This window comes from Dromiciops gliroides, chromosome 2, assembly GCF_019393635.1.
Source record: "Dromiciops gliroides isolate mDroGli1 chromosome 2, mDroGli1.pri, whole genome shotgun sequence".
In the NCBI taxonomy this organism is placed as follows: Eukaryota; Metazoa; Chordata; class Mammalia; order Microbiotheria; family Microbiotheriidae; genus Dromiciops; species Dromiciops gliroides.
Genome location: NC_057862.1, coordinates 184,535,177 through 184,549,692, shown reverse-complemented (window position 1 = coordinate 184,549,692; position 14,516 = coordinate 184,535,177). Strand labels below are relative to the sequence as shown.

The window sequence follows — 14,516 nt, the reverse complement described above, 5'->3', positions numbered from 1 at the left end:
AAACATTACCATATCAGTCATTTTGTGCAAAGAATCTTGAATAAAAGAAAAAAATGAAAAATAGCATGCTTCAGTCTGTTCTATCAATATCAGTTCTTTATTTGGAGGTGGATAGTGTGTTTCATCAATAGTCCTTTGGGATTGTCTTGGATCATTATATTACTGAAGATTCGCAGTTCTTTGTCAAACAATATTGCTGTCTCTGTGCACAATGTTCTCCTGGTTCTGCTCACTTCCCTCTATATCAGTTCATACAAGTCTTTCCAGGCCTTTCTGAAATCATCCTGCTTGTCATTTCTTATAGCACAATAATATTCCATCACCATCGTATACCACAGTTCATTTATCCATTCCCCAATTGATAGGCATTCCTTTGATTTCCAATTCTTAGCCACCACAAAAAGAGCTGCTATAAATATTTTTGTACAAATAGGTCTTATTCTCTTTGGGGGTATTTCTTTGGTATGTAAACCTAGCAGTGGTATTGCTGGATCAAAGGGTATGCACAGTTCTGTAGCCCTTTGGGCATAGTTCCAAATTGTCAGCACTATTATTATCCCCATTTTACAGATGAGGAAGCTGAGACAAATAGATGTTGTGTTTTTTTCCCAGAGTCACACAGCCAGGTCTTATATGAGTCTTGATTTGAACTCATCTTCCTGACTCCAGGTCCACTGCTCTATCCACTATGCCATATAACTGACTCTATTATTATTATATGTAAACCCTTTTGGGGGTGTGGGGGTGGGGAGAAGCTCCAAGTTCCTGACAGCATTGGCACTTTGCTAGATGCTGGAGGGTGTAGTACAAAAATGATGAATTTCCTACTCCTAAAGTAGGCTACTGGGAAATACAAAACATACCTAAGAAAATATTAAAAAGGATTTACAAATTAATTCCAAAAAGAAGAGTACTAATTAAATAGGTTTGGTGTAGGAGGGACAGCTTAGCTGTGCTTTGAAGGAAATGGGAAATCTTCAATTTGCAGGTGAGAAGGGAGGGCAGTGCAGACTTGAGGAGCATTTGTGCAAGGCACAGATGTTGTATCCAGGGCACCAGCAGAAGGCCACTTTGCCAAAAATAGTGCATGTAAGGGGAAAATGTGAAATAAGACTAGAAAAGTAGGTGGAAACTAAGTTGTGAAGGGATATAAATAGCAGAGGGAAGAATTTTCCTTTTTTCTTAGAGTTGGAGAGAGCCATTGAAGATTTTTCAGTGAAGGGGATGGACTGACAGATATGTGTTGTAGGAATATCAGGTTGGTAGCTGTGTGGAGGAAACGTTGGAGAGGAGAGAAAATGAAAGGATACCAATTAGGAGGATATTGCAGAAATACAGGTGAAAGGTGATGAGGATCTGAACTAAGGCTGTAAGCTAAGTGAAGAGAAAAGCAGTGATGTAAGAGATGTGAATCTCTGATGCCTGCAATCTAGACTACCTGCCATCAGGTGGGCTAAGTTTATGGCCTTGTGTTTTGAACAGTCTTCCTAGGGGTATGGTAAAAACGAATCAAAGATTACCATGCTATTTCTATTCAGTCATTTTTCTCTAAAGAGAGGAGATCTTTATTAAAACCAGTAGAAATAAGTGAAACCAGTGGCTTAAAAGCTATTGCTTTTTTTTTATTTATTGGCTTTCTTTATGGGCATGCTCTTTTTTCCTTCAAAGCCACCTCTATCATTCCCTTTGAATTTTCAAAGAGCCAAACTTCTGACTCAGAGTGCTCTTCTTAAAGAGACTTCTAATACTAAAATGCCATTTTGTACTAGATCCTGACTTTTTAAAGAAATAAATCTAAACAATCAGTTTTAGAACAAAAATGTCATATGATTTCCATTTTGGAATACATCTTAATTGAATACTTTTCAGAATGATATCAGAAACATTTTATGTGATTTTTTTTTCCCAATGAGATCTTAAATTATATCTACATATTTTTCTCCCTCTTATTTTTCAGCTGTCTAAGAAGTATGGTGTCAATGTCTGTGGAGAAGGCGGGGAATATGAAACATTCACTTTGGATTGCCCTCTATTTAAGAAGAAAGTAGTTGTGTAAGATACCATTTCAGCGTTTTCTTCTCTTTTCTTAAATTTAAGTGACGGAAACACCTTAACATTGAGCTTGAGGCAACTTTTGTTGGCAGAAGTAGAACATGTCCTCTAAGTTCACAAACACTCAATTTGTTTAATACTGGCAAAGTCCTCTGAATACCTAAATCAATACCTGACAAGACGAGGCCTTCATAGAATGCTATAAACTTTTTAGACATTGCACTTTCGTTTACTTGCTGATTATGGCCTGCAGTAAAACTGGTACCTACACACTGACACTTTTATCCTTTCATGAAGTGTGAATTGCCTGTATTATTTATCTTTCATTACAGCTACATTTGATAAACTGCCACATCAGTAGCCTGTGGGTTCCATTAACTCCATCTTTTTCCCCCCTTTTTGGCTTTAGCAACTTGGAATGGTAATCCTAAACATTTTCCTTCAATTACTTGGGAGTGTTTTTACTTGTAAACTTTGCTTTAAGTTTCTCAAGTATACCCAGAGTAATGTTTCTTTTCTATAAATTAGTAAAATTGTGATAAAGAAATGAAGGCATGTTGTTCATTTTGATATGTCTCCCATGTTCTATATAATGTAGTTCTTCCTACATATTAAGAGAAATACTTAAAAAAGAGAGAGAAACACTTAGCTGTCTTTTACATAAGTATATACATCTCCCTAGAAAAAGTTGTCAGAATCATACTTGATTTTGAGAAACCCAACAAACTAGTTTATATTAGTTTAATTGAACAGCTCCAGGTTATTTTAATATAAATAGCTTATCCCTTTATACATGCCTTTTGACAATATACTGATATTAACAAGATATGAAATGTTTTGTAAGAATTTAGAAAATGTGTCAGATAAATACATTATAAAATTTTCTTCACCTTGTGAAAATTGCCATGGTGTTTTCTTTACCATTGAGCAAGATTCTTTTTTTTTTTCATTTAGATGGGGTTTCTTGAATTCTCAAATTATTTATTTAGTACTACTATGTGGCAGGTATTTTCCTAGACAGGATAGAGATAGAAAAATATACACACCATCTCTGATCGATGAGGGGAGATGAGACTTGTACACGTGTAAGAAGTGCCATGAAAGTGGTACCAGCAAAGTGTAGCAGAAATAGAGAGGAAAGGGCATTCATTCACTTCTAGCTCATCAGAGGAGGACACATAGAGGATGTGCTTTTTTTTTCTATTATGTTTATCATTGAAGCAGTTTAGTGGCACAGCAATTCAGTGGGTTACATGAATGATATTGAGGAAGATCATTTCTGAATCAATAATATTTTGTGATTCCAGAAATATATTTGTATAATTTAGAGTGTAGGGAAGGATCTTTATGCTAGCATGGTGTTAGCCAAACCAGGCAGAAATTGTAGCAGCTAAATAACTGGCATTTTTTTTCCTGTTGCCTGTATACTATAATTCCCCATCTTCTCCCACCGCTTCCTTGAGCACTTGCTTGCACTCAAGATGTTTAAGGGGTTAATGATGATTTCCAAATTGGTGCTAATACTAGAAGGTCAGGTTTTAGTTACTGATATCTACTATTTTGAGGGGAATTTTACAAAAGGGGAACTAAATAAAATCTTTATTTCATCTCACAGATGTTGTGATCTAAAAAATGTTCATGTATTCTCCATAATTGTCGACTTAGCCAATATACCTTAAGTTGGGTAACGTCTAAAACCCGTAACTTGGAATTCATTAATGAGACCAATTTAACAACCTCCCCCTGTTGTTTCTGAAATTAGAGTTGCATTCCACAATCAGCGAACCACCAGTGAGTGTTCTACAGACCAAAATAAACACACATTAGGTTCCATTTATAATATGAGAAGACCATTTTCTCTCTTTTTCTTAGGAGTGTTTTTTGTTCTGTTGATACATTTTGATTTTATACCACCATCATTTCCCCTCAAGTGCTGCCCCTGATAACATTTTGTAACAAAGAAAAACATTTAAGTAGAATTGATAGACCTCATCTGACATCATATGCTAAATACCACATTCATAGTCTCTTAATTCTCTAGCAAAAGAAGATGTATTTCATTATTGATTCATCTTCATCAAGTGTGATCATTACAGTTAATTGGAAGTTACCTGTCTATTGGTGGTGTTTTTCTCTTATGCTTTTGTAGTCATTGTCTGTATTGGACTCCTTATTCTCCTTGCTTCATCCTATATCAGTTCATCAAGCCCTTTTCATATTTCTCTGGATTCTTCATTTTTGTCATTTCTTACTACACAATAAGATTCCATTACAGTCACATAAAACAATTTTATCACCCATTCCTTAGTTGATGAATACCTATTTTTGTCCCAGTTTCTTTCCATGAAAAAAAAATAATAACCAAACAAGTATTATTGTCATTATTTTGCTTTCTCTCTTTGACCTTCTTAAAGTTTGTGCCCAGGACTGAGATCTCTAAGTCAAATAGTATGAACAGTAGTGACTTTTTCTCCCACATAGTTCATATTGTTTAACAGAATGTTGGAAACAATTCACAAAACCATCAACAACAAAATAGTGTGACTATTTCCTCACAACCACTGAAACATTAAATATTAACATTTTTATCATCTTTGATATTTTAAATAGGCAAGATGATAAAAATGTTAATATTTAATGTTTCAGTGGTTCTGAGGAAATATTCAAATGTTAGTGTTATTAACATTTTGAAATTTGGGGAATACTTTGTATTATGGGATATATCTAGACCCTTGCGAATTACTGTTCAAAAAACATTCTGCAAATATTTATTTTTCCCAAATATGTTCCTATAACTATTATTATTTCTGATTTTGAAACTTGTTTGAAATTATGAAAGGCATGTGCTGCATGGGTTAGCGGCTTAACTTTATTGAAGTAGTAGAACCATTAACTTTTTAAAACTATGGGTCAATATTCATGGATTTATAGCAAGTCTGAATTTGATAACCTCCTGTCTTTCCACATTAGAATTCAGGAAACCAAGGTTTGATAAACTAACCATCTATTCAATTCAATAGTAAACATTTATCATAGCACATTTATAAAGCACTTACTATGTGCCAGGCACTGTGCTAAGTGCTTTACAATTACTGTCTCATCTGATCCTCATAGCAATCCTGCAAGGTCAGTGCTATTATTATCCAATTTTGCAGATCAGGAAACTGAGAGCAACAGAGATTAAGTGACTTGCAAAGGGTCACACAACTAGGAAGTGACTTGAGGCCAGATTTCAGCTCAGGTCTCACCAGCTGCCCAGCTATGTACTAGATACAGAATATACCCGAATATACCCACCCCACCCCCCCCAAAATAGTCTGTTTTGTATCCTGGGCACCCTGTATTGTAGAGGGAGTCTTAGAAGATTTTTGAGAAGGGAATTGGAAAGAGAAAAAAGACTAGAACTAGGTGTGATATTCATCCAATTGAGATGTGATCAGGTACTAAACTTAGTTGTTATGTAAAGAAGGGATTTTGGAAGTGGAATGGGAAGACTTAGTAACTGTTTGGGTTTGAGAAGGGAGGGTCAGAGCTAGGGGGAAATCAAGTATAGTTCTAAGTATATGTACATATGTGATTGGGATGGTAGTGGTGCCCTCAATAGATAGGTGTAAATTTGGAGAATGGATGAGTTTAGGAGTTCTATCTTGGACATACTGAGTTTGGATGGCCTGAAGGACATGAACATGGAGATGTCTAACAGTTCATTAGTAATATATGACTGGAGTTCATGAGTCTCATCAGGTCTATCTTTATAGATTTCTGAATTTCATTGGTAGTAAGATAGTGTGGAAAAAGAATAGGACAGGAGCAAGAATAATAATGATGATGGTAACAATAGCTAAAATTTCTTTAGTGCTTTAAGAATTTCAAAGCACTTACAAATATTACCCCATTTGATCCTCAGAATAACCCTGAGAGGTAGGTACTATTATCACCCCCATTTTATAGATGAGTCAGATTGAGGCAAACAGAATTAAGTGACTTGCCCGGAATCACACAGCTAGTGTCTGGACCCTGTTTGAACTCAGGTCTTCTTGACTCCAATTCCAGTGCTCTCTCCAGTTCTCCTCCTCTGCCTCAGCTGAATACAAAAAAGTAGGAGTAGTAATTATGATCTCAGAAAAGACAGGAATTAAAATAGATATGACCAAAAAAAGAGGAACAGGGAGATCACATTATTATTAATGGTTCCACTGAAACACATAGCATTTAAGTATTAAAGGGGTTCTTTTATTTTTTTTAATTAAATTACAATACAAGATATGTAGATTTACTATACCATTAACCATTACATCCCTCATCCTGGTCACTATGTCTACCTTAATGCAGCTAAAGAGAGTCTTTCCCCTTTTTTTTGTTTTTGGCTGACATGTTACTTTTCTGACTCATTTAGAATTTGCATACATTAAAAGCTGAAAATCATTGTCATCTAGACTAATGATCTAACCAGACTTGCCTTATCTTCAATTTTTAAAAAATTAAATTGCATTTTTTTCATTTCAGCAATAATTCACTTTCCTTCCTCACCCTCAATTCAGAATGAAACAAAACAACAAAAAAATCCCATTTACAAATATGTATAATCAAAACAAATTCCTGCCTTGACCCTGTCATTCAGATAGTTATAGAAATAGATATGTGTACATATATGCATATCGCATATGTACATATACATATGCACATTACACATTCATGTCTATGTATGCACATGTGTATGTGCCTTATATGTATATGCACACATGCCTTATTCTGAGTCTTTCCTCTTTATCAGAAGGTGGATAGTATATTCTACTATGAGTCCTCTGAAATCATGATTGGCGATCATACTGATTAGAGTCCTTAAGTTTTACAAAGTTAGTTATCTTTACAGTATTGTTATCATCATATAAATTGTTCTCCTGGTTCTATTCACTTTACTCTGAATCAGTTCATACAAGTCTTCCCAGGAATGCTTGAAACTTCTCTTTCATTAAAGGTTAATTTTTTTCTCCCTGTAACATCATTTTCAGGATGTTAGTTTTGGTTGTAAGTCTATATCTTTTACCTTCAGAAATCTCATATTCCAAGTTCTCCTCCTTATAATGGTGACTGCTAAACTGTATGTGATTCTTACTGTGGCTCCTCACTACGTGAATTCTTTCTGTCTGTTTCTACTATGTTTTTCTTTGACCTAGAAACTCTGGATTTTGGATGTTCCCTGGAGTTTTCATTTTGGAGTATTTTTCAGAAGATGACCAGTAGATTATTTTTACTTCATCCTCTGATTCTAAGAGATATGGGCAGTTTTGTTTTATGATTTCTTGAAATATGGTGTTTTTATAAATATGCTATTTTTATTAGTCCTGACTTTCAAGTAGTCTAGGGATTCTTAAATTATCTCTCCTTGATTTGTTCTCCAGGTCAGTTATTTTTGCTATTAGATATTTTATATTTTCTTCTCTATTTTCAGTCTTTTGACTTTGTTTTAATATATCTTCTTAATATTAGCTTCTGTTTGGACCATTCTTATTTTCAGAGTGTTTGTTGCTTGGATGAGGTTTTGTACTTTTTGTGCCAGGCTATTAATTCTCTTTCCAGTTCTTTCATAGCTTCTATTTCTTTTCTAAGTTTTGTTTTGGTGTGTGTGTGTGTGTGTGTGTGTGTGTGTGTGTGTGTGTGTGTGTGTTTTTCTCTAGAGCTTTCATTTCCCACACCCTATACAGGTTTAGGCCTCTCTGTACTAGATCTAGACCCTTCTTGCCTGGAATGCACCTCTCTGCTACGCCCCTGGCCAAATCCCTTCCACACCAAACTCTAAACATACAGTTCATCAAGCTGTTTGATTTTTTTTTTTAATATGTTGACAACTGTGTTTTAGTGTAATTTATTTTCTTTGTAATCTTATGTATTTTATTCATTTAAAAATATTATTCTGAGAAATGGTACGTAGGCTTCACCAGACTACTTTTATCTATCTTAAAAATAAGTAATAAAGAGGTTGAGAATTTAAAAAGAATATTTGAATAATTAAATATGATAAACATTTGGTGAAAATTGAATGGGAATCTTAGAGAATATGTCTATTTTTTGCTATTTCATGACATTTTTATAAAAATTCAACTTTTACTAGGACCTAAAGAACTCATAAATACAAGAAATATTAAGCACATCCTTTAGAGTCCATAGTGCAATAAAGAATATCTAAACAATGTTGTACTGAAGACTGAGATTACCAAATAAGAAAAAGAAACTGTAAATAATTTTAGAAAAATTAATAACAAAATAACTGCATACTATCAATTGTGAAATGTAGCAAAAGCAGTCCTCAGGCAGAAAATTATGCAAAGTGAGCACTTATCTCCAAACACTAGGTATCAACAATTTCAAAACAGAAAAATAGACATCTTAAAAAGAAAAATGGAAAATAAGACAATTGAGATGCCAAATAAAACTAATGGATTTTTTTAAAGATATCTAAAAAGGTAAATTAAACTTTATCACAATATGATTTTAATCATAGATCTGAGATATGAATTACAGATATCTGAGTATAAAAAATCAGAATAATAATTCACAACAAATATAGAAGAAATAAAGAAAATTGTCAAACTAATATAGCTATGTATATATCATCAAAACTGACAAAAATGAAATTGTATTTAGCTAGAAAGTTAATACCCCACTTAACAGAATAATAAATAGAGAATCTAAGCAGCCTACCATCAAAAAAAGAAATTGAGAAAGCCATAAATTAGTTCAGGGTCTACATAGGTTTACAAGTGAATCCTGTCAATATCTTCAAGTACAAATGTCAACCTCAGGGCCCACAATTTGGCTGCATTCAGCCTTCAAAACTTTAATTTAGCCAGAACCAGATTAAAATGTAATTGGGAGGGACAGCCGGGTGGCGCAGTGAATAAAGCACCGGCCCTGGATTCAGGAGGACCTGAGTTCAAATTTGACCTCAGACACCTGACACTTACTAGCTATGTGACCCTGGGCAAGTCACTTAATCCTCATTGTCCCTCCAAAATGTAATTGGGAAATATTTAACAAAATAAATAAAAATACAATACAATATAGATAATGTTAGTTGATGCTATTTTTCTAAGTCAATATGCAGCCCCAGGATTTGTTTCCATTTGAGTTTGACACACTGTCTTAAAGAACAATTAATTCCCTTTCCACATGAGCTAAATGCAAAAATGTAGCATGCAGTCACCTTACCAAATTTCTATGAGATAAATATCATCCTGATATCCAAACCTGTGATAGATAAATCAGATAAAGAAAATGTAAGATAATGTCACTAATGAATATTAATTTTAAAATATTGAATAAATTATCAAAGAGGCTATAGTAGGTTATTTTTTAAATTGTTCACTAAGTCCTGTTTTTACCAGGAAAACTGAGATTGTACATTTAAAATTAATAGTACTAAATATAATAGATAACATTAATTACAAAAATAAAAACAATCTCATGGAGTTCACTAGATGCAAAAAAATTCAGACAAAATTAAGCTGTAATTTATGTTAAAAATTATTTTTAAAAGCCATAGGGATGGGGCAGCTAGGTGGCACAGTGGATAGAGCACCGGCCCGGGATTCAGGAGTCCCTGAGTTCAAATCTGGCCTCAGACACTTAACATTTACTAGCTGTGTGACCCTGGGCAAGTCACTTAACCCCAATTGCCTGAGCTAAAAAAAAAAAAAGCCATAGGGATGAGAGGCTCTTTTTATATTTTATCAAGAGTATCTAAAACTAAGAACTAACATTTATATTGGAGAAACACTAGAAGCTTTCCTGGCAAGATCAGGATGTGGTAAACAAAAATGTTCATTGTCTTGACATTTGACATAGTATTTAAAAAGCTAGCCATACCAGTGAGACAAGAAAAAGAAATTAAGAGTAAAAACATAGACCAAAGAGGAGGCAAAATTATTTTATATTTGTAGATAATATGATGATACAGTTAGTGAATCTCAGACATTTTGGGAAGAACTATTTCAAATATTCAATTTAGTAAAGTTTTTTTTAAAAGTCCATAAAAACTATCTGCCTTCCTGCATATTAATAATAAAACTCAGGAAGAGATAGAGAATCCATTCAGGAAAACTACAAAATAATTAAACTATATGAGAGTTTAAGTAGCAAGACGTCAGTAATACATATATAAATCCCACTACAAAAAAATGTTTACATGAATGAAGAAAGACTTTAAATCATTACAATAATATTTTTACTTATAAATTGTTTGGAAACATCCTTAAAATGATTCACCTAAATTAAGTGCTATACCAATCTAAGTAGGAAGTAATTACTTTGTAGAACTTCCCAAAATAAAATGCATTTGAGGGGGAAAAAAAGTTCAAAAATCTCAAGAGAAATAATGCATTTTTAAGTAGGAATAAAAGGTTTTAGTATTACCTGATCCCAAACTATGTAATATTATATATAATGAGGCAGTAATCATTAAAAGTATTTGGTATAGGGGCGGCTAGGTGGCGCAGTGGATAGAGCACCGGCCCTGGAGTCAGGAGTACCTGAGTTCAAATCCGGCCTCAGGCACTTAACACTTACTAGTCGTGTGACCCTGGGCAAGTCACTTAACCCCAATTGCCTCACTAAAAAAAAAAAAAAAAAAAAAAAGTATTTGGTACTTGGTTTAAAAAAAATGTAGATTGAACTATACTGTTTCTACTTTTGGAACTTTTTTCTATTCCCTTCTTTTTTGAAGGTTTTCCCTTGTGCTCTGATTCTTCTTTCACAATATGACTAATGCAGAAATATGTTTAAGCTATATCAAATTGCTTTCTGTCTTGGGGAGGAGGGAGGGAAGGGAGAGTGGGAGAAAATTTTGGAACTAAAAATCCTATGAAAACAAATGTTGAAAACTATCCTTGCATGTAACTGGAAAATAATAAAATACTTTTATTTTTTAAAAAATAGAATAGAAGGCAGCTAGGTGGTGCAGCACCAGCCCTGGATTCAGGAGGACCTGAGTTCAAATCTGACCTCAAACACTTGACACTTACTAGCTGTGTGACCCTGGGCAAGTCACTTAACCACCATTGCCCCTCCCCCCCCCAAAAAAAATAAATCTGTAAACAGACTATATACTCAAGTCCTGAATGAAAAAGATGAATACAGTAGCTCTTCGTCTGATAAAACCAAAGAACTGAGGGAAGCACTCCTCCTGTTAAACAAGAATAGGGTGGGGAAAGTTTCAAGTATGTTTGCCGAAAGAAAAAAAAATTAGACCAACATCTATAGCTTTAGGGAAACAGGTAAATTATCAGTAACTCCAGGAAAGATTCCTGGAAATCATTGATGATAAGAGAAGTGCAATTTGAAACAACGATCAAATATATTGCTTTACCCCTCAAAGTAGCAAAGATGATCAAAAAGATCAGTTATGGAGGGCCTGTTTAGGAAGATGGGCACACCAGTACTCCCCTGATGGAACTTTGAATCGATCTAACCATTCTGGAAATCAGTTTGGAATCACAAGAGAAAAGTCACTAAACTCTTTTTACATTTTGACTTGGAAATCCACTCCTAGGCATATTATGCCAAGAAGATCATTGATGAAGGAAAGGTCCCATTTATACTAAAATATTTATCGTAGCAATTTTTGTGGTAGCAAAAGACTGGAAACTAAGTGGCCACCCCTTGGAGTAGCTGAACAAATAGTGGCCTGTGAATGAAAATAATCCAGAATTAAGGTCAAGACTACAGAAGGAGATATGTCATGTTATTAATATATATTTAGTTCTTTAATAGCTACATATGTCTACCTACACATATGCTTATATATAGTTTTGCAAATTTTAAAGATTAAAATTGTACTCAGACTTTATTGGCACCATATTAAATGCATGCACACATACATGCTGCACACATGCAAACAATCTTTTTTGATTCTCAAGGCAACCCTGTGAGGCAGGTGCTCTTACTGTCTCCCTTTCAGTCAAACCAGTCAATACCACAGAATTGTGTAGGAGAAGCTAAAGATATATAAGTAGTCAAGTTTACACATTGGAAAAAAGTAAGAAAAGAGAAACGGGTGGTAAACGTGGAGAGAGGACCTGAAGGGTTTTAAGTAACTGAATTCACTTAGTGGTATTTCTTTTTACATTTGACTCAGGCAGAGAGGTCAAACCTTACATGTCCAGGCTTCCTACTATATTTCTCCATAGAACCTTAACACAATAGTCACCTGGGAGACCTGCTTTTTTGTTTGTTTGTTTGTTTTAATTGCCTATTTCCCTAAAATAAGAAGAGTAGTTTTTTGTTTCATTTTTTCCCATTTTATGGGAACCATTCTAGGAATTCCTTTTAACAGTAAGGAGAATATTTTTAGTACTAAGTACACATTCATGAGTGATATTTGATCGATGAGCTATGCCATCAAAAATAGGTATTATCCATCTGAGTACCTGTGGTGAGTTAGAAGAAAGCAGACACTGCTCATAAAATTTAAAATTTAAATTTAACACTTTGGAGCCAATATGTCTGGAGTTTCTAGTGTTGCCATTAATGCATTTTACTAATATAAGTGCTATCAAGAAATCTTTAACATCCGTGAAGAAGAACAAAATGATATCAGATTTTTATATTATGGTACTATTTCTTTTACAACCTTAGTATTATATAAACAATAATATTGGTTCCTACAACATTAGGGAAAGGAAAAGGATTTATATATATTTTTAAATTATATTAAAATGTGAACCAGAATAGCTCTTATAAGAAAGACAGGGTTTTAAAAAATGCTTAGTTATTAAGAATTTACACATAGAGCTAGTTATTCATATGCGCTTTAAATGGTAACTTTGATAAAATTTGAGTAATTTACATGTATCCTTATGGTGCCAACAGTTCATACCATTTTACCTGAATGTGGTAATTACATTGTCAGGCAATCAATTTTAATAGCAATGATATTGCAGTGTGAAGAGTTCATAGAGAACTTAAAACCATCACTGGTATTGCTTTTGTGAAGGATAATTGAGATTTTCTATGAAACACTGTAGGAATTATTCAAAATGAAAAGAGTAATGAAGATAAAGTACCATTGTTTAATGTTTATGCCTTACCCAGGAACTTTGTGAAAAGAAATAGGATAGAAGTTTGAAGTTCACTGTTTGGGGCACTTTAAATGAACCTAGTTACTTTACAAAGATAAATTAATTTTTCAGTGTAGATTTACAATCCCAGTATTTCCAAACCAATTACTGATTTTTACAAAAGAGATGTTGGATGTTATTACAAATGTGTTGGGGTGGCACGTAATGAAATTTGTTGGAGCCCCATAGTCAGCAGGAGAAAGAAGTCATCATCATACCCTGCAAGGTTAGCAAATGCATGGTAATATATTCCATCGATGTCATTTCTGTATTGCAGGGACTCCTCAGAAGTAGTTTTGCATTCAGCTGATGCCTTTGCGCCTGTGGCTTACCTTCGTTTTTTGGAATTACATTTAGAAGAAAAGGTAAGCCTTTCTGGACTTGTATATGCACTCACTCCTATATACATATGGATGTAATACCTGAAGGCAAGGAGGGAACTCAGTTATTTTAAATACTTTTTCCTGATGTTTGATACCAAATAATTAGTAAACAATTAAGGGTCACAAGGAGCTTGGAGTGGGATAGTGGGGTGCAGGTTGGGGCAGGAGAGTGATGTTTGGAGCAAATTCTTCATTCAACACAGCTCTAAGTGGAACTTAGTACTTTCAGGTCTCTGTTATCACACCAGAGAACACAGTTAACATAACATAGCTAGCTTGGAAAGGTTGGGGAAAGAGAAGAAAGAATCCAAGGTTATAGTAAGTATAAAACTAGAAGTCTATAAAGAGAGTAGTCTTGGGGGCGGCTAGGTGGCGCAGTGGATAAAGCACCAGCCCTGGATTCAGGAGTACCTGAGTTCAAATCCGGCCTCAGACACTTGACACTTACTAGCTGTGTGACCCTGGGCAAGTCACTTAACCCCCATTGCCCCACAAAAAAAAAGAGAGTAATCTCCAAGGTGTTCTCTCTTTCTTGTATCTGCCAATTTATTCTTTTGAACCACCTCTCCCTGGAAGGTGACCATGAATTGTGCTCCAGGTCCATCTGTCTCTCCCTAGGGTTCCTCAGTTTGGGGTTTCAGTACTGTCAAGTGTAAAAATCAGGATGCCACCCCCTGCTGAGAAAGACATTGTGAGAACCAGGGTGATGCCCCCTGATTAGAAAGCATGTGACTAGTGTCCTTTCCCAAAGTTACCTCAATGCTACCAGCCAATTAGCTTGGAGCTGTGTGTAGGAACTGCCCCACTTCCTGTCCTGCAGGAAGCTTCCACTGGAACAGACTGAGAAATTCTCTCTTTGGTTCGGAAAGGAGCTGGTGGTGGCAGAAAAAGGAGGAAGGTAGCCAGGTTTCCTAACTTGTGGAAATTCACTCTCTTGGATAGCTAGGTGAAGGCAGCTTTCTCTCTC

At 34.7% G+C, this 14,516-nt stretch overlaps 1 protein-coding gene across 3 annotated transcripts in view; it reads left to right on the top strand.

Moving 5' to 3' along the window:
- DPH6 (diphthamine biosynthesis 6) overlaps positions 1-14,516 on the top strand; it is a 443,945-nt gene that overhangs the window by 180,060 nt on the left and 249,369 nt on the right. For all 3 annotated transcript variants that reach the window (XM_043990141.1, XM_043990143.1, XM_043990144.1), the window contains exons 7-8: positions 1,958-2,052; positions 13,444-13,531. In XM_043990141.1, coding sequence (XP_043846076.1) covers positions 1,958-2,052; positions 13,444-13,531 — 183 coding nt within the window. The remainder of the gene's footprint in view (positions 1-1,957; positions 2,053-13,443; positions 13,532-14,516) is intronic.